Source organism: Hyperolius riggenbachi, chromosome 5 (assembly GCF_040937935.1).
Source record: "Hyperolius riggenbachi isolate aHypRig1 chromosome 5, aHypRig1.pri, whole genome shotgun sequence".
In the NCBI taxonomy this organism is placed as follows: Eukaryota; Metazoa; Chordata; class Amphibia; order Anura; family Hyperoliidae; genus Hyperolius; species Hyperolius riggenbachi.
The window spans coordinates 161,703,124-161,723,780 of NC_090650.1; the positions used below are offsets into that span (position 1 = coordinate 161,703,124).

The following is a 20,657-nucleotide window of genomic DNA, read 5'->3' on the forward strand; positions in this document are numbered from 1 at the left end:
CATCCCCACCCACCTATGCTACAGGGACCCATCCCCACCCACCTATGCTACAGGGACCCATCCCCACCCACCTATGCTAATGGCACCCATCCCCACCTACCTATGCTAATGGCACCCATCCCCACCTACCTATGCTAATGGCACCCATCCCCACCTACCTATGCTAATGGCACCCATCCCCACCTACCTATGCTAGAGGCACCCATCCCCACCTACCTATGCTAGAGGCACCCATCCCCACCTACCTATGCTAGAGGCACCCATCCCCACCTACCTTTGCTAGAGGCACCCATCCCCACCTACCTATGCTAGAGGCACCCATCCCCACCTACCTATGCTAAAGGGACCCATCCCCACCTACCTATGCTAAAGGGACCCATCCCCACCTACCTATGCTAAAGGGACCCATCCCGACCTACCTATGCTAAAGGGACCCATCCCCACCTACCTATGCTAAAGGGACCCATCCCCACCTACCTATGCTAAAGGGACCCATCCCCACCCACCTATGCTACAGGGACCCATCCCCACCCACCTATGCTACAGGGACCCATCCCCACCCACCTATGCTACAGGGACCCATCCCCACCCACCTATGCTACAGGGACCCATCCCCACCCACCTATGCTACAGGGACCCATCCCCACCCACCTATGCTACAGGGACCCATCCCCACCCACCTATGCTACAGGCACCCATCCCCACCCACCTATGCTACAGGGACCCATCCCCACCCACCTATGCTACAGGCACCCATCCCCACCCACCTATGCTACAGGGACCCATCCCCACCCACCTATGCTACAGGGACCCATCCCCACCCACCTATGCTAATGGCACCCATCCCCACCTACCTATGCTAATGGCACCCATCCCCACCTACCTATGCTAATGGCACCCATCCCCACCTACCTATGCTAATGGCACCCATCCCCACCTACCTATGCTAGAGGCACCCATCCCCACCTACCTATGCTAGAGGCACCCATCCCCACCTACCTATGCTAGAGGCACCCATCCCCACCTACCTTTGCTAGAGGCACCCATCCCCACCTACCTATGCTAGAGGCACCCATCCCCACCTACCTATGCTAAAGGGACCCATCCCCACCTACCTATGCTAAAGGGACCCATCCCCACCTACCTATGCTAAAGGGACCCATCCCCACCTACCTATGCTAAAGGGACCCATCCCGACCTACCTATGCTAAAGGGACCCATCCCGACCTACCTATGCTAAAGGGACCCATCCCCACCTACCTATGCTAAAGGGACCCATCCCCACCCACCTATGCTAAAGGGACCCATCCCCACCCACCTATTCTACAGGGACCCATCCCCACCCACCTATGCTACAGGGACCCATCCCCACCCACCTATGCTACAGGGACCCATCCCCACCCACCTATGCTACAGGGACCCATCCCCACCCACCTATGCTACAGGGACCCATCCCCACCCACCTATGCTACAGGGACCCACCCCACCCACCTATGCTACAGGGACCCATCCCCACCCACCTATGCTACAGGCACCCATCCCCACCCACCTATGCTACAGGGACCCATCCCCACCCACCTATGCTACAGGGACCCATCCCCACCCACCTATGCTACAGGGACCCATCCCCACCCACCTATGCTACAGGGACCCATCCCCACCCACCTATGCTACAGGCACCCATCCCCACCCACCTATGCTACAGGGACCCATCCCCACCCACCTATGCTACAGGGACCCATCCCCACCCACCTATGCTAATGGCACCCATCCCCACCTACCTATGCTAATGGCACCCATCCCCACCTACCTATGCTAATGGCACCCATCCCCACCTACCTATGCTAATGGCACCCATCCCCACCTACCTATGCTAGAGGCACCCATCCCCACCTACCTATGCTAGAGGCACCCATCCCCACCTACCTATGCTAGAGGCACCCATCCCCACCTACCTTTGCTAGAGGCACCCATCCCCACCTACCTATGCTAGAGGCACCCATCCCCACCTACCTATGCTAAAGGGACCCATCCCCACCTACCTATGCTAAAGGGACCCATCCCCACCTACCTATGCTAAAGGGACCCATCCCGACCTACCTATGCTAAAGGGACCCATCCCCACCTACCTATGCTAAAGGGACCCATCCCCACCTACCTATGCTAAAGGGACCCATCCCCACCCACCTATGCTACAGGGACCCATCCCCACCCACCTATGCTACAGGGACCCATCCCCACCCACCTATGCTACAGGGACCCATCCCCACCCACCTATGCTACAGGGACCCATCCCCACCCACCTATGCTACAGGGACCCATCCCCACCCACCTATGCTACAGGGACCCATCCCCACCCACCTATGCTACAGGCACCCATCCCCACCCACCTATGCTACAGGGACCCATCCCCACCCACCTATGCTACAGGGACCCATCCCCACCCACCTATGCTAATGGCACCCATCCCCACCTACCTATGCTAATGGCACCCATCCCCACCTACCTATGCTAATGGCACCCATCCCCACCTACCTATGCTAATGGCACCCATCCCCACCTACCTATGCTAGAGGCACCCATCCCCACCTACCTATGCTAGAGGCACCCATTCCACCTACCTATGCTAGAGGCACCCATCCCCACCTACCTTTGCTAGAGGCACCCATCCCCACCTACCTATGCTAGAGGCACCCATCCCCACCTACCTATGCTAAAGGGACCCATCCCCACCTACCTATGCTAAAGGGACCCATCCCCACCTACCTATGCTAAAGGGACCCATCCCGACCTACCTATGCTAAAGGGACCCATCCCCACCTACCTATGCTAAAGGGACCCATCCCCACCTACCTATGCTAAAGGGACCCATCCCCACCTACCTATGCTAAAGGGACCCATCCCCACCTACCTATGCTAAAGGGACCCATCCCCACCTACCTATGCTAATGGGACCCATCCCCACCTACCTATGCTAAAGGCATCTGTGCCCAGTGAAGGGACCTGTACCCAGCTACCTTTGCTGAAGGGACCTATACTTTGCTACCTATACTGGAGGCACTTGTACCTGGGGGCTGTTCAACCGGGGGGGGGGGGGGGGGGGGATCTGTAACACTTTAAATTTTGGTAGATCTCCTGGACTTGGCAAATTTTAAAGTAGCTCGCGAGCCAAAAAAGTGTGGGCACCCCTGCTCTAGAGCAATATTAAACAGGAGAGGAGACAGAGGGCATCCCTGCCTCGTCCCCCTTTGTAGCTTTACCAAGTGGGAAAGAAAGCCAGAAGTATAAATGCGGGCCTTTGGTTCCCTATATAAGAGAGAAAACATATTTAGAAAAGCCCCCTGAAAGCCCATTTTCCTTAGTACTTTGGTAGTCCATGTCCAATTTACAGCGTCAAATGCCTTTTCGGCATGCATCGAAGGTTATTATGGCATTGGACTTACCATTTGCGAATAGGATTTCGTATGTTCCAGGGCTATCAAAACCTTTCTAATATTATTTACTGCCGCTCTCCCTTTTATGAAACCCACCTGTTCTTTGTCTATCAGTTTGGGCATTAAACAAGCAAGTCTATCAGCCATTATTTTGGTCATTATTTTAATGTCCTGATTGATCAGGGACACTGGCCTATAAGAGCCTGGTTCTTGTTGATCTTTCCCTTGTTTCAATAACAGCTTGATATATGCTTCCTTTCCTGAATCAAGTAGTTTCTCTCCTTTCAGCGTTCTATGAAATACTGCCATTAGTATCGGAGCCACTTCATTTTGTAGGATTTTGTAATATTCCCCTGGCAGACCATCCGGGCCCGGAGCCTTATGATTGGCCAGGGCCCGGATGGTTTGCTGGACCTCTTTCTCTGAAATAGGTGAATTTAGTTCATCTAGTTCCTCCTGGGACAGCTTGGGAAGTTTGATTTTCCCTAATTAGGTGTCCATCCCTGGCCTATCCTCCCCTGGCGGGGCAGCATACAGGTCTCTGTAAAAGTGTGTGAAGACTTGGTTTATGTCTTTGGGATGGTGTACTATTCTTCCATCTACAGTTCTGAGAGCATGGTTTGCAGTAGGCAAGAACTGCCCTTTAGCCATTAAAGCTAGTAGGCGGCCTGCTTTGCTCCCATGTTTATAGTATTTCAAGTCACGATAGGGCGTGAGAAGCGATTCCCTTTCTTTAAACCAATAGTCAGATTCAGCCTTTGCTTTTTGCCAGAGAATTTTAGTGTCATTAGTCGGGTTATTTCTATATTTTCTATATGCCTGCCTCATCTTTTCTACTGCTTCCATGTAGTGCTGATTCATGTTTCTTTTTGGTGGCTGTATATGCCATGATTCTTCCTCGCAGTATTGCATTAGATGTGTCCCAAAGGAGATGGGAGTCCCTATTGTGTTCTGCATTATCCCCTCTGAACTCGAGCCATCAGCCTTTTAACAGAGCATGGAAATCCTCATCCCCATAAAGGTGGGATGGCAATCTCCATATTATGTCATTTCCTCTGAATTTTCTCATGCAGCTCCACAGACACCGGCGCATGATCCGAGATAACTATATCTGCAATTTCCGCCGCGACTAATCGATTGGTCATCTGTTCGTTTGCAAAAATGAAATCTAGACGCGATAGAGATCCATGTGTTGCTGAGTAGAATGAAAATTCCCGGTCGTATGGGTGAAGGTAGCACCAGGTGTCTATCAGCTGCAGAGTTGTACAGAAGCATGTCAAGTTTGTACTTTTGGCTCTGTCTTGCCGGGAAGTATTCCCTGGACCACCCGATCGATCTTCACCTGGCTGCATGACATCATTCCAGTCCCCTCCCACTACTAGTGGTTGTGTGGAGTATTTTTTGCCACTGGAGATTTTCTAAGAAATTATTATCTGTGTTTGGCCCATATGCATTATGCAATATCAGCGATTCTCCTGCAAGATGTATGCGAACGCCCAGCCATCTGCCAGCTTCGTCACACTGGAGTAGTTCTGCTTTTGCCCGTAGCGATTTACTGATTAGTGTGATAACTCCCGCCTTTCTGTCTACTGCTGGTGAGCCAAAACATGATGCCACCCAACCTTTCTGCAAACATTTAAATTCCTCTGCTCTCCGCTGTCTCCTGTAACATGGCAATATCCGACTTTAATTTTTTTAAATGGCGTAAGACCCGGGATCGCTCATTTGGTGATTGTAAGCCTTTTACGTTCCATGTTACAATTTTAAAAGTCATGTTACTCCTTTTGCTTGGTTTAGTGGCAGATGGCTGAGCCCTTTGATGGCACATGAAACTTGTTCTAACATACAGATAGATATGTGTATAGAGATAAATATCACAACAAATAATTGTAGGCTATACAACTCCCGATCAGAGTGTGGTCCCTCCCCCCCCATCCCTTGGCTAGGCCATGTAATGGGCAGGATCAAACTATCCAAAATCGTAAGGATGATCCATAATAGCCCCATGGTCCAGTCTCTTACCCACTCGGACTTCACTTCTTCCCCACATGAATCAGATTCCACCTCCATCTATCTCCAAGCGAAAATCTCCATTTGGCCTATGCACGTCCATGTTATTAACGTTCTTAAAAATAAGGCAGCAGGGATCCTTCCAATGTATGAAAGTTCCATTTTGGAATGGTCATTCGTGACTGTTTCACCTCACCTCAGAAGTCTGGGTCTCGTGGACTAGCTGGGGGGGCTTTCCCGTCGTTGAGGGCTACCATCAATGCCCGATCGTTGGAGAAATCTCTCAGCGTCCTCCGTGCGTTTGTAGATAAAAATGTCTCCATTTTTGCAAGTTATGCGCAGCGTGGCCGGGTATAGGAGAGCAAATCTGATGTTTTTCGTCACCAGCTCTAAGCACACGTGGTTGAAGGCTTGGCGTCTTTTCGTAACCGCCAGTGAGTAGTCGTTGAACAGCATTATTCCCTGTTCTTCATGCATCAGTGCTTCTTTGCGGGCTTTAAACGCCATGAGCAGCTTCTGTTTGTCTTTATAGTCTAAATAGCGCACCATAACCATGCGCGGTGGCCGTTTGTCCCCCTCTTTCCGTGCGGGGCCTACTCGATGCGCTCTTTCCGCTTTACATGGGCCCACTACACGTAGATTGTTACGGCGCGATCTGTTTTCGAGATCTTCCAGTCGGTCATAGAATGCTGCGTCATGTCTGCGTGTTTCATCTAGCTGCCTATTCGTATCTTCTAGATCAGCTTCTGCCCGCTGTATACGTTTTTCAGCCTCTTTCAATCTGCTGCTGCGCTCCTGTAGTTGCTTATTTATATACCCCATAGATTTTCTTACTGCCCCCTCCACTATAGCTTGTAAATCTGGCGCGATCTGTTTGGCAACCTCTCTGGCCAGGGCTGTAAGGTCTGTGCCCCTCATATCTCTGAAGCTCTCCTCTTCCACACTGTCCGTCTCCCATGTGCGGTGTGACGGATTGCGGAGAAAACGCCGCGCCTTCTGACAGTGAGGTGGCGGTGTCCGCGCACAAAGTGGCGGTTTCCCCCGCAGCAGCATGCGTCTAGTTTGGCTGGACCCAGTGGTGCACACAGATGGAGAGCTACACGCGCGCGCCGCAAGACAGGCTCTTTCTACCAATAGGAGAAGGGTCAGCTGATCGAGGTGGTCAGCTGATCCCAGCTCAGTTGTTGATTGGTTGATGGGAGCTGGGTGGCGCTGGAGAGCGCTTCAATATATATATATATATATATATATATATATATATATATATATATATATATATATATATATATATCTTGCTGTTCAGTTGCTGGTTGTCTGGCGTTGCGAATGCCTATGTGTTAGCACTCAGACCTAGTCAGATCTTTCAGTGTGGTGGAACCAGGTGGACCTGGGAATCCACACTTACCCAGTTTACTGTGTATTATCTGTGTTATTCATTAGACCAGTTCCAGGGTGTAGAGACCAGGGACCTCACACCCCAGACTAGGAATACTGTGTATCATCTGTGTTATTCATTAGACCAGTTCCAGGGTGTAGAGGCCACGGACCTCACACACCAGACTAGGAATACTGTGTACCATCTGTGTTATTCCTTAGACCAGTTCCAGGGTGTAGAGACCAAGGACCTCACACCCCAGACTAGGGAACTTGTGTTATCATTCTGTTATACATCAGACTAGTTCCAGGGTATAGAGGCCACGGACCTCACACCCAGACTAGGGAACTTGTGTTATCATTCTGTTGTACATCAGACTAGTTCCAGGGTGTAGAGACCACGGACCTCACACCCAGACTAGGCATTGTTTGATATCTGTTATGACGTATTGCTTTCCTGACCACTCCTCTGATCTCTGATTCGGTACCTTGCACTTCTGATATTCCGTTGCCAAACCCTGCTTGCCTTGGATACCTTGGAAGCTTCCTGTTTTTGTACTTTATCTGTCAGTGTGTTGCCGACCCGGCCTGCCCAACCTTTCTGGCTGTCACCCACTCCTTGGGTGCTCAGCCCTCCTGCAGGGGCCCTCTGCCTTCCAGAGGGGGCACTGCTGCAAAACCAGTCAGGGTCTCCTTCTCCTGGAGTCCTTGACTGTAGTACAGTCTGTCTCTACTTATTGGACCTTCCGTCCAAACCGTTTATTGGCAGTGACTTCAAGATAGATGGCTTTGATTCGGCACATCCATATTGTGGATACTCAGGTGGTGGTGAGATGGAGGTGGGGGGGTGCCGGGCACCAGATGGGGCTTGCGACGGCCGTTTCGCGTCTTACTAGACGCTTGGTCACGCTGCGCTCCAATATTAAGTATTGGGTATTGGAGCGCAGCGTGACCAAGCGTCTAGTAAGACGCGAAATGGCCGTCGCAAGCCCCATCTGGTGCCCGGCACCCCCCCACCTACATCTCACCACCACCTGAGTATCCACAATATGGATGTGCCGAATCAAAGCCATCTATCTTGAAGTCACTGCCAATAAACGGTTTGGACGGAAGGTGCCCGGAATTCCGCTTCTTTGTTCTTCTGGCTTATGGTATGCATGATCTTTCTTCACATTGTCCGTTGTGCACACGTCCCAGCAGCAAGGATCCAGGAAGACGTCGGTGACTTGGTGAGAACGGTTTAGCCTCTACTACACTCACACTGTTTCAACACAGGCCAGCATAAGGAGTGCCACTCGGAACTTCTCCTGCCTAGCTCATCTACTTATTGGACCACCTGCTACCCCGGTGGTCCAATTCTCACTGTTACATCAAACACTTACACGCTTCAGGTGTCTAGAGGTTAGCAATATATCTGTATTATCAGTGATTCTGCAGATCATCAACAATCAGGTATATATCTGTATTCTTGGTGATACTGCAGATCACCAATAATCAGATTCTCTCTGCGTGCTGACACCAATCGTTACATGCGGGTTGGTGATGACTCTTCTTGCCGCTGGGAGGCTGAGCGGGACTACCCGCCGCCATCTTGGCTGCTCTGGGAGGCTTCGGTGTGTCTTGCTCCCTGCCCAGGTGAGGTAGCGGTCCATCCGATGTCCCCCTGGCTTAAAGATGCTTTCCGGTGCTTGGTCAGTGGCTTCGCCGGGCTTATTTAGTGCTGCAATGTGTGGTTTTGGACGGCTGGCCGGGGGCGCCTGTTCACCACCGTCCGTTCATGTAGGCGCCGGAACCAGAAGTCCCTCCTAAGCATTTTTAAACTTTTTAGCAATTTGATTTTATCCTGTTGGCACCTCTGTTCGTTTCTACATAGCAATTACTATCCACCCTTGGTGGAGGGGGATACCCCTTTTTCTCCTATCTACAGAGAGCGACTTCTTAATCCTGAGTGAGGACAGGACAATGTCCTCACCTGCCTATACAGTGGTCGCCTGGAGGTAAACCTGGTTTGTGAGTATAAACTTATACTCTTATTTACAATTCCAAATTTTGTCTATACATACTACACTACATTGGGCTCTCGGTTTCTCTTTTCTACATATGTGCAGAGGAACAAGTACAACGTTCTGCAATGGCCACCTCAGTCCCCAAACCTGAATATAATCTGTGGTGTGAGTTAAAGAGAGTTGTCCACGCTCAGAAGCCATCAAACCTGAATGAACTAGAGATGTTTTGTAAAGAGTTTTTGGTCAAAATACCTTCAACCAGAATCCAGACTCTCATTGGAACCTACAGGAAGCGTTTAGAGGCTGTAATTTCTGCAAAAAGAGGATCTACTAAATATTGATTTAATTTCTTTTTTGTGGTGCCCAAATTTATGCACGTGCCTAATTTTGTTTAAACAATTATTGAACACTTTCTGTAAATGCAATAACCTTCATTTCCCTTCTCAAATATCACTGTGTGTCTCCTATATGGTATATTTAACGGACATTTTTTATCGTAACAACAAACGATTTATACAGAAAAAATCATGACGATTAACAAGGTTGCCCAAACTTTTGCATCCCACTGTATATGGATAAACGTGTTAATTTTGACAATCTTGTATTTGGGACAAACTTTAGACATGTTTTACTTACTCACCCCTGTGATTTCCTTGTGAAACTTTGCCTCTAGGCCAGATATGTTTTTGAAAGTGTTTACATAGAAACCAATTCGCCTGGTTATTGATAAACCACCACATGAAAAAAGAAAAAAGAAAAACAAAATCATTATTATTGCATATTTTAAGACAGTTACAGTACATATTTTATGCACTCCTTCTGCAACAAAGGGAGTGGCAGTATAGGGGGAAATGGCACTGTTGTAGGAAAAACTCCTTTATAGAACCAGACAAACAGAATATCATTGTACCATTTACCTGTTATTATGTACTGACAGAAGTCCAGCACAAATAACTATATAATTTGGCAGACTTTGTTTGGACAAAGAGTCTATTATATTACTTCATGTTTTGCACAATGGGTAAAAAAATAAATAGATTTAGAAATGCTTAATTTTCTATTGTAAATATTTAACTCCCAATCTGTAAGCTCAGTTGGGCATGGTCCTCTTCTACTGTATCATAGTTTGTATTAATGTATAAGTGAATATGAAGCAGTAAAAAAAATAAAAAAAAACAGGTACTCCCCTAAGGAGAGGGAAGGCTCTAAAAAGCCTTCCCTTTCCTCTTCTGGTTCCCTTGTTCCAGTGCAGGATCCCTGTTCAAATTTCCCGCCACGGAAGCCTTTGGAAGCACGAGTGCTCCCGAAGACAGGTGGCTCCATACCGCGCATGCAGAGCATGTTCATGCATGTGCAGTATGGAGCTGCCTATCTTCAGGAGAACTCAGGATCCTGAAGACTTCCGAAGCGGCAGAGAACAGTCTCCAACTTATTGGTTGGAGACTGCTAACGGGGAAGTCAGCGGTGGAATGCAAAGACCGTAGGAGCAATAGGAAGGAACTATAGGACCCAGAGCCTTCCCACTCCTTAGGTAAGTATCTGGGTTATTCTTTTTTTTTTTTTTAATAATGCTTCAGACTCCTTTTAAAGGGAAGGTTCAGGGTGGATACAAAAAAAATAAAAATGTGAATCCACTTACCTGGGGCTTCCTGCAGCCTGTGGCAGGAAGGACGTGCCCTCAGCGCCTCTCCGTAGGCTCCCGGTCTCCTCCGGTGGCCGACCCGACCTGGCCGGCTGCCAGGTCGGGTCTCTTCTGCGCTCCAAAATGTGCCACACGGGGGCGCGCTGACGTCATCTGACGTCCTCCGGGCTGTACTGCGCAGGCACAGAAGTTCTGCGCCTGCGCAGTACAGCCCGGAGGACGTCACTACCGTGCCTGCGCAGTACAGCCCGGAGGACGTCAGATGACGTCAGCGCGCCCCCGTGAGGCGCATTTTGGAGCGCAGAAGAGACCCGACCTGGCAGCCGGCCTGGCCAGGTCGGGTCGGCCACCGGGAGCCTGCGGAGCGGCGCCGAGGACACGTCCTGCCTGCCACGGGCTGGAGGAAGCCCCAGGTAAGTGGATTCGCATTTTTATTTTTTTTGTATCCACCCTGAACCTTCCCTTTAAAGGGACCCTGAGCAGTGCATAGAATAAAAAAACTCACTTACCTGGGGCTTCCTCCAGCCCACCATAGGGCGCGAGGTCCCCTGGCGTCGTCCTGGCTCTTTTCCGTGTGCCTCCGGCGGCTCCTGTTACCGGCGACACCCGGGCCGGGAGGCGGGCTGGCTCCTCCTGGATCTTGACGCATTGTGTCATCACGGCGGCCGGCATGACAGTCCTGCGCATGCGCGGTTTAGAATTAGAAATGTTTTATTCTATGCACTGCTCAGGGTCCCTTTAAGTCTTCTCCTAGGTTATATTTTGACATCTTATCAATAAAATGCATTGTAAGCCACCAACAAGCAAGAAAATACTCCTACTTTTTGGTACTTTTTCAATTGCATAGTTTGGAAGAAAACAAAACATTCATCCATCTAGTCCATCCAGAAAATAAATAAATAAGCATCAGGTATCTTTCTCTCCTGAACCCTTACATATTCCAGTTGATCCTAACTGCCTGCACATTTCCCACTCTCATGTGTGCCTGCAGGATTTCTGAAGAGCGGCCCCCACCCTCTGGAACTCCCTTCCGCCGCTTATCAGACTTGCTCCCTCCTTCAACACATTTAAGCAAGCCCTCAAAACCCACCTCTGGCCAAGATGGCATATCCACCCCTACCACACAGTAATGCTCTACGGAATACTTATTCTACAGCCCTACCTAGTCTCAATTTCCCCTCCACTTAGATTGTAAGCTTTTCGTAGAGTCCTGCCTTCCCTAGTGTATTCTACATGATCTTGTCTTCCTTTCCAATGACTGTCTCATGCTTGTATTACTGGGCCTACCTAACCAGCTCAAAATTGCATGATCATGAATTTTGTACCGTTTTCTTGTATAACTTTGTTGTATAACCTTGTTACGTTACATCTGTCATCCTTAGTATCATTGCATGTATATATTGTCCAGCACTGCATAATGTGTTAGAGCTTCATAAATACAATATACAAAAATAATAATATTCTAGGGCAGGGGTAGGGAACCTTTTTGGCTGAGAGAGCCATAAACACAACATATTTTAAAATAAAATTCAGTGAGAGCAGTACAATATGTCACCTGTAAATGCACATAAGAGACAGCTTTTCACCAGGTAATGCATGAAATGACAGACAGCCTTTCACCAGTAAATGCACATAAGAGACAGCTTTTCACCAGGTAATGCACAAAATTACAGACAGCGGTTCCCCAGTAAATGCACATAAGAAACAGCTGTTCACCAGCAAATGCACAAAATGACAGACAGCCTTTCCCCAGTAAATGCACAGAAGAGACAGCTTTTCAGCAGGTAATGCACATAATGACAGACAGCCTTTCCCCAGTAAATGCACATAATGAGAGACAACTTTTCACCAGTAAATGAACGAAATGACAGACAGCCTTTCCCCAGTAAATGCACATAAGAGACAGCTTTTCACCAGTAAATGCACAAAATGACAGACAGCCTTTCACCAGTAAATGCACATAAGAGACAGCCTTTCACCAGTAAATGCACATAAGAGACAGCCTTTCCCCAGTAAATGCACATAAGAGACAGCCTTTCCCCAGTAAATGCACATAAGAGACAGCTTTTCACCAGGTAATGCACATAATGACAGACAGCGGTTCCCCAGTAAATGCACATAAGAGACAGCTTTTTACCAGGAAATGCACGAAAGACAGCGTTTCACATTTACCAGGCCAGGCAGCTTCCAGTCAGCTTCACCGTGGAGTTACACAGCGCGGGCTCGGCTGACGTAACTGGCCGCAACACTCTCAGGCCTCCAGTCCCTGCACGTCGTGTCACCATGGGGGCTGAGCTACAGTACACTGGAAGAGGCGGCGCTCAGCGTGCAATGTGTGGGGAGGCGGAATGCGGTGCCGATGAAGGAGGCACGCATGCAAATGTAAAGGCTGGGCACGGAGGCGGCGCGCTGACTAAAAGTAAACATAGGCTCTCTGGCCGCTCCGTCACACATACTTTAGCGAGCCACATGCGGAGGTGAAAAGAGCCATATGTGGCTAGCTAGCCATAGGTTCCCGATCCCTGTTCTAGGAGTAGGGAAAAAAAATAAAATAAAAAAACAAAAAAAAAGGATGAGCCAATTTATTTTCTCCTTTAACGAGAAAAAATTCCTTCCTGACTCCATGTGGCAGTCAGATAAAATCCTTGCATCAAACTCAATAATTATAGCCAGGGATGTCCATCGACGCAAGGAAAGCATCCAAACCTCTTTTAAATGTAGATATAGAATTTGTCTTAACTACTGCCGTTCAGGAAGATGGTGCCTTAAAGGGAACCTAAACTGAGAGGGATATGGATGATTCCTTTTAAACAATACTAGTTGCCTGGCAGTCCTGCTGATCTCTTTGGCTCAGTAGTAGCTGAATTACACACCTGAAACAAGCATACAGCTAATCCAGTCTGGCTTCAGTCAGAGCACCTGATCTGCATGCTCGTTGAGGGGCTGTGGCTGAAAGTATTAGAGACACAGAATCAGCAGGAGAGTCAGGCAACTGGTATTATTTTAAAAGGAAAAATGCATATCCTTCTCCAGTTTAGGTTCCCTTTAACTGGCAGCTATGACCACATGATTCTGTCTTTTTCTTGTTTTTCTTCCCTTTTCCCTACCAATTCCCCTTGTTCCACCACCTGAAGGCATGCAGTGTCGTCCGGTGTAGCCAGGGACGCTAGTGCGGGTCGTGGGGTGATCAGGACCTGGAGGTTTTTCCACCTTGCCGCTGACTGGGTCTGACTGGGTCTGTTGTCTGTGCAGATACAGGCCTTGTGGAGTCCACCACTGCTACCCAGGAGATCAGGGCTCCACTGAGGTAGGTAGACACTGCACTGATTAGGAAACCTTTGGCCGCGCTGGATACCAGCTCCATACATCCATTCATTGGCTGCTGCTTCTCCACCACAGCGTGGTCACCTCTGGTTCAGCCCCTCCATGATGCCAACCACTAAACCGGAAGTAAGGGCCGCCGCAGCCAGAGACTTCTGTGAAAGCCAGATTATCTTGACAATCCCTGCCGAATGCTGCCCAGGAGTCAGGACCCACCACAGAAATGAACACTACTGCACCTTTTGAACTGTAACGCCTTTTCCAGCACCGCCAGATGTCAACAATCAGCAATACAGAACTGGTTGTGTATTTATTATTATGCCCTTGTGACAGTTTTTATATGGGTAGAACTAAGGGCTGGTTCACACTAGTGGCGTTTTCTGATCACTGGCAATTATTATACAGTGTAATCCTACAAGGGCGATCCCACTGCAGAGTTGTAATTTTTATTAAATCGCAATAGTTCTGCATGTAGCATTTTCTGAGCAATTTGGCTTAAAAGAATGGAAATAGGTTACTTTGCAAAACCAATTGTGTTTTGCGGTTTGCAGTGTGAACCAGGCCTCAGAGACATGTAAGGGGTGGCAATTATGACAGATTAGTCTTACAGAAGGAGATACAATAGATATATGATTTGTGGGCCACAACAGCTTGTGGACTTAAAGAGACTCAGAGATGACTAAAGGGGCCATTTTTTTCTTACCCAGGGCTTCCTCCAGCCCCATAAGCACTGATGCATCCTTCACCATCCTCCCGCGTGCCTCGGTTAAGACGCAATCTTCTCCAGTTTCACCAGACTTCTGATGATGCCGGAAGTCCGGTGAAACTAGTAATGGACTGTGTGCTCTTGGAAACGCCGTCCCACCATGCTGATCCCACGGGCTCCCCACAGGTTCCCCTGCAACTCCACTACAGACTGGTCACAGCTGCCGTCAACACACATACAGACATACAGTCCGAGTCATATGGCTCCACTCAGCCACGAGTAAGTTCCCGTACATCCAGCCACACTGTGTTTGTCTGGATACAATCGCACTGCATTTATTACACCTGCAGCAGTACCTGGACTGCGCTGAGTGATGGGATTGTCTCTGATCGAACCTGACTTATGGCTTTGAATCCATCCCTGTCCACTTCATAACAGCACGCGATTGCATGGTAGAACTTCAGACTGGTGAGAGATCACTAATATGCTATTGCCATCTGCTTCAATGACTGCATTTATGCTCTCGCTTGCTTATTGCTGACCCTGCTTCCGCAAAATTGGTGAAGTGTATGGACTTAAGCATATGCACATTGGATTTTAGTCCGAGGAGACCATACATCACTTGTGGCTTGTTTTTGCTTCGCTTGCTGGAATTATGCCGTGAACTTTATTTCTCCCGCTTTGCCCATTAACAAGTCAGGAGTTTATGACATTAGTGCTAATTAGCAGTAATATATCTGGATCGATTAGCCGGCTGTGTGGTTGTGTTGTGGGTGATTGCATGGTGGGATGGCCATTCCTTTGTGTTTTAAAACAACAACAAAAAAATGATATGTTGTGATAAACCATTTATGAATAACATTTTGTAGATTACTTTTTGAAAAACAATTGTTGGTTAGTGCTTATTGGGATTACCTGTAGCCTCCTCACCTCTCCATTTTTGTGCAGTATTCGGCTGAGTGACGTTAGCGGGGGCCTTTTGCGCATGTACGGACCTTCTGCGCAAGCGTAGAAGACCCCGGAAGACGTCACTCAGTCAGACTGAGCCAAGAACTGTGGAGGTGACTGTGGCTGAATGGAGGATTGCGTGAGGACTGCGGGAGGACGGCGAGGGGCGCATCCATGCTTATGAAGCTGGAGGAAGCCCTAGGTAAGTAAAAAAAAAAGGCCCCTTTGTCATCTCTGAGTCTCTTTAACAAAGAGAAACGTTTTTGGCTTGCCTGCATTGTCAGCATGGGTTATTGAACGTTGAGGCAACACATATAACTCTGGGCCACATTGTTATTTTCCATATCACATATCATGGCTTGCATGCCTTGTAACATCATACTACTCATATAATAGCTTAGTGAGGGACAGGTTATGAAGTAATTATCATTTACTGTATCGTGAGTTTACCATAAGGCCCTATATGGTTTTTGTTGTCATTGCTTTTTAGATATTCTTTTAAGTAGAAGACAATCTTCCACATCCCGGTAACATACAATGGCATAATTTCAATATTTCCAAACCCGAAGTACAAATTAATAAACTAATTCCATTCCTAAAGCCTAGTCTTTTTACAGATTTTTTTTTTATTTTTCAGATTTCATGACAATATATTTTCATACAGGATATGATGTTACCATTATTACGTCACTGGAAGTACAGACTGCAGAATTGATGGAGCTTGCTAGGGCTTACGTTACTGTAACATATGCGGCTGCCGGCACTCAGGGTGTCTCCGCAGCTGTTTCGGTTCCCTATTCAGAGTCTTTTTCCGTTCCCCCGGCATCTAGAACGCCGAGGACGGAATTGTCATTTGCACATAAGGTTTCTGTATCGCGCGGCCGCGTCAGTAGACAGGACCTTTATGCTGGGAGGAGGCGCGTCAGCTGACCTGCTGGTCGGCTGACGTCAAAGCGGACGTTCGCCGCTCAGGATTGGCTGATTGGAGTGGGCTCGGCTTGGAGGTGTCCTCTGCTTCTTAAGTCTTCTCTACTTACTCGCAACTCATCTGCGGTTGCGAATACTATGTGCTAGCGCTCAGACCTTAGACTAGTATCCGGTGTGCTTTGATCTGGGAGGAAACCAGGGATTTCACACAGGACTAGGAGATTGTTACTGTATATTATTGATATTCTGTGTAAGACTCTGGCTAACCCCTGACTCTGCTATTTGCTATTCGTCTCTGTACTTCTGCCCATCTGATCTAGTTGCCGAATCCCTGCCTGATTACCTACTACTCTTTTGCCTTCTGACTCTGTACTGTATCTGCCTCTTAGTTGCCGAACCTAGCCTGTCTGACGCTCCGACTCACCAGTGGGCCCTCGCCACTGGTGAGGTATTCTATTAGTGCCCACCAGCTCCTCTGGTGAGGCTCAGCTAAACTAATCAGTTACTGTATTCTATTAGTGCCCATCAGCTCCTCTGGTGAGGCTCAGCTAAACTAATCAGTTACTGTATTCTATTAGTGCCCACCAGCTCCTCTGGTGAGGATCAGCTGAACTAATCAGTTACTGTATTCTATTAGTGCCCATCAGCTCCTCTGGTGAGGCTCAGCTAAACTAATCAGTTACTGTATTCTATTAGTGCCCATCAGCTCCTCTGGTGAGGCTCAGCTAAACTAATCAGCTACTGTATTCTATTAGTGCCCACCAGCTCCTCTGGTGAGGTTCAGCTAAACTATCAGTTACTGTATTCTATTAGTGCCCATCAGCTCCTCTGGTGAGGCTCAACTAAACTATCAGTTACTGTATTCTATTAGTGCCCATCAGCTCCTCTGGTGAGGCTCAGCTAAACTAATCAGTTACTGTATTCTATTGGTGCCCATCAGCTCCTCTGGTGAGGTTCAGCTAAACTAATCAGTTACTGTATTCTATTGGTGCCCACCAGCTCCTCTGGTAAGGTTCAGCTAAACTAATCAGTTGCTGTGTTCTGTTGGTGCCCATCAGCTCCTCTGGTGAGGTCTTGCAAACTTGTCGTTACTGTGTTCTAATAAGTACCCACCAGCTCCTCTGGTGAGGTCTTGCAAACTTATCGTTACTGTGTTCTAATAAGTACCCACCAGCTCCTCTGGTGAAGTCTTGCTAAACTTATTGTTACTGTGTTCTTATAGTGCCTACCAGCTCCTCTGGTAAGGCCCAGTCTATTGTTGCACCAAGCACTACACATACCTTGTATTTTGCCAGCTATACGTGTATTATTGGTGATACTGCAGATCACCACATAATCAGGTATAGCGTCTGTGATTCTGCAGATCACACTTAATCAGACGTCTGTGTTGCTACACCGATCGTTACAGTTACCTTTTATTTGACATTTGCACTGCTGATTTATTTCTGTTTTAAAATCGCAATATTTTTTTACCTTGTTATTCTCATGGAATTTACAAGAAACAGATAGACTCTTTAGTATTTAATTGTAATAGATAATTTAGCCTCTACAAATTCCTACTGTTTTAATTATTAAAATAGAGGGAATATTGTGTTTTTAATTAACCACTTGTTATTCTTATTTATGTTATTTTTTTTTCCAGCTATGCTATTTTTCCCCTGTTGATATATTTTTAAAGTTATTACACATATTTTCAGGTTTAACCCAAGATTCAAACCTAATCTTTTAAAAGGATGGGTATTGGGGATAATCGTTTATTAGGGTCTCAAAATCTAACTCAATCTAAATCAATTTGTACTGCGGTAACAATATATACTGGAGACTTTTAAAATCATTTCTCAGGACTGGCTGCTTTAGTGTTTGAGGTATGATTGCATGGTATTGGGCATGACAGTGTGGAAGAGTGAAAGCAATATGAATGTGATATGGCACTGTGAAAATGAAAGTTATATTAAACATTAGGAGAAGGAAAAATAAATACTTTTTGGTGATAGTGAAAACGTTTTTGCTTAAAGGGACACTTAAGACAAAAAAAAAAAAAGAGTTTTACTCACCTGGGGCTTCGACCAGCCCCCTGCAGCTGTCCCGTGCCCACGCAGTAGGTAGGCCTAGACTGAAGTATGGAATCCGATTAAAAGCCTGGACAAGATTGCTCTCATTGCAGGAAGGCTGCATGGATTGTGGGTCATTCTTTTGTTTTCTGGGCTCAAAGAAGGGCCAGTAACAGGGTACATGGGGAACATAGTTACATAGTTATTTGGGTTGAAAAGAGACATACTTCCATTGAGTTCAACCAGAAAATAAAGTACAACACTAGCCAGCACCCTTATATATTACTGTTGATCCAGAGGAATGCGAAAACTCTTACAATGCATGGTCCAATTAGCCCCAAAAAGGAAAAAAAAATCCTTTCTGACTCCAGAAGGCAATCAGATAAAATCCCTGGATCAACACGACCGTAAATGACCTAGTAATTATAGCTATGGATGTCTTTCAGCGCAAAGAAAACATCTAAGCCCCCTTAAAAGGGACACTTAAGTCAAACAAGAAAAATGAGTTTTACTCACCTAGGACTTCCAATAGCCCCCTGCAGCTGTCCGGTGCCCTCGTCGTCTCCCTCCGATCCTCCTGGCCCCGCCGGCAGCCACTTCCTGTTTCGGTGACAGGAGCTGACAGGCTGGGGATGCGAGTGATTCTTCGCGTTCCTGGCCACAATAGCGCCATCTATGCTAGCATATATCATATACCATATAGCAGCATAGAGGGTGCTAATGTGTCTGGGAACACGAAGACTCACTCGCGTCCCCAGCCTGTCAGCTCCTGTCACCGAAACAGGAAGTGGCTCCCGGCGGGGCCAGGAGGATCGAAGGGAGACGGCTAGGGCACCGGACAGCTGCAGGGGGCTATTGGAAGCTCTAGGTGAGTAAAACTCATTTTTTTTGTTTGACTTAAGTGTCCCTTTAAGCGCAGATATACAATTTGCCATTACTCTTCCTGTGGCAATACATTCCACATTTTAAACAGTGGTGCTCATCACGATCTCGTGATCATGAGTAACTCGTGATCACGAGCTGTTTATTTGCAATCACGAGTTCGTAATCGGCATTAGTGATCGGCTCTTGATCACGAATGCTCTCGTGATCACACTCGTTACCTGACTCGTGATCACGAGTCGGTATTCGTGATTAAATACCCAGCAACTTTAGAGGTTAATAGCAAAGTCCCCTTGCATGCTAGAAACACCAATTTTGCAGGATGTGTTAAGAAGAACAGTGGGAACAAGAGGAAAAACTATTTTAAAATTTTAAAGAAAAAAAGTATACATTTACATGTAGTAAATGACAGTTAATGTAGCAAATCTAACGGTAGGAGAAATGAGTGTGGGGGTGCAAAGTACTCATTTCCACAAAGGGTTGAATAAAATAAAAACACAAAAACAAAAAAAGTCCTTTATTAATCTTAATAACCAGAAATACTTACCTGTACCTTTATTTAAAAAAATGTTCCCACGCCAGTATCCTCAGAAAAGGTCCCACGCCAATATCTTTTATCTTGCGATATCTTTAAGTTGATTGAAGATCTCCGCCAGCCACCGCCACACACGCCGCCCTTCTCTCAGCTATATGAAGTATAGCTGAGAGTGCGTACTATGCGGACACTTTGTCGTCAGCTCCTGCTGTCCTCCCTGCCTCCCACACCTGTCACCCACACCCATGATGGCACCCAGCCAGCATGGGTGAGGGTCATAGGTTTGGGCAGGTGGAGAGGACAGCAGGAGCTGGCGGCAAACCATCCGCATAGGACACGCTCTCATCTATGCTCAGTATAGCTGGGAGCAAACCGTCTTTAAATTTCTCTCCAAGGCTCCCCATTGGTTCCTTAACAGACCAATAGGGAGCCTCCTGATCCCCATTGGTCTGTTAAGGAACCAATGGTGAGCCTTGGAAGTAAATTTAAAGCAGTTATCAGGCTAAAATACCCTAAATGAACTTTACTAACCTGGGGCTTTCTCCAGCCCCTAGCAGCCGACCTCGCCGACGGCTCCACTCCCCACCGCTGTCCCAGTCTCCGTGCCCAGTATTCAGGCCGACCGCAGGGTTGGGTACAGCGGCTGCGCAAAGTGTCGCAGTCAATCATGGCCACGTGGGCCGCGGCGATCAGTAGTTCTGCTTCGCCGCGGCCCACGTGGCCATTATTGACTGCGGCACTTTGCACCCCGCGGTCGGCCTGAATACTGAGCATGGAGACCGGGACAGCGGCGGGGAGTGGAGAGGTCGGCGTGGGACAGT

At 47.7% G+C, this 20,657-nt stretch overlaps 1 protein-coding gene across 5 annotated transcripts in view; it reads right to left on the reverse strand.

Moving 5' to 3' along the window:
• Positions 1–20,657, reverse strand: part of AMPH (amphiphysin) — a 1,183,179-nt gene that overhangs the window by 795,903 nt on the left and 366,619 nt on the right. For all 5 annotated transcript variants that reach the window (XM_068236417.1, XM_068236420.1, XM_068236419.1 and 2 more), the window contains one exon: positions 9,465–9,540. In XM_068236417.1, the coding sequence (XP_068092518.1) occupies positions 9,465–9,540 (76 nt within the window). The remainder of the gene's footprint in view (positions 1–9,464; positions 9,541–20,657) is intronic.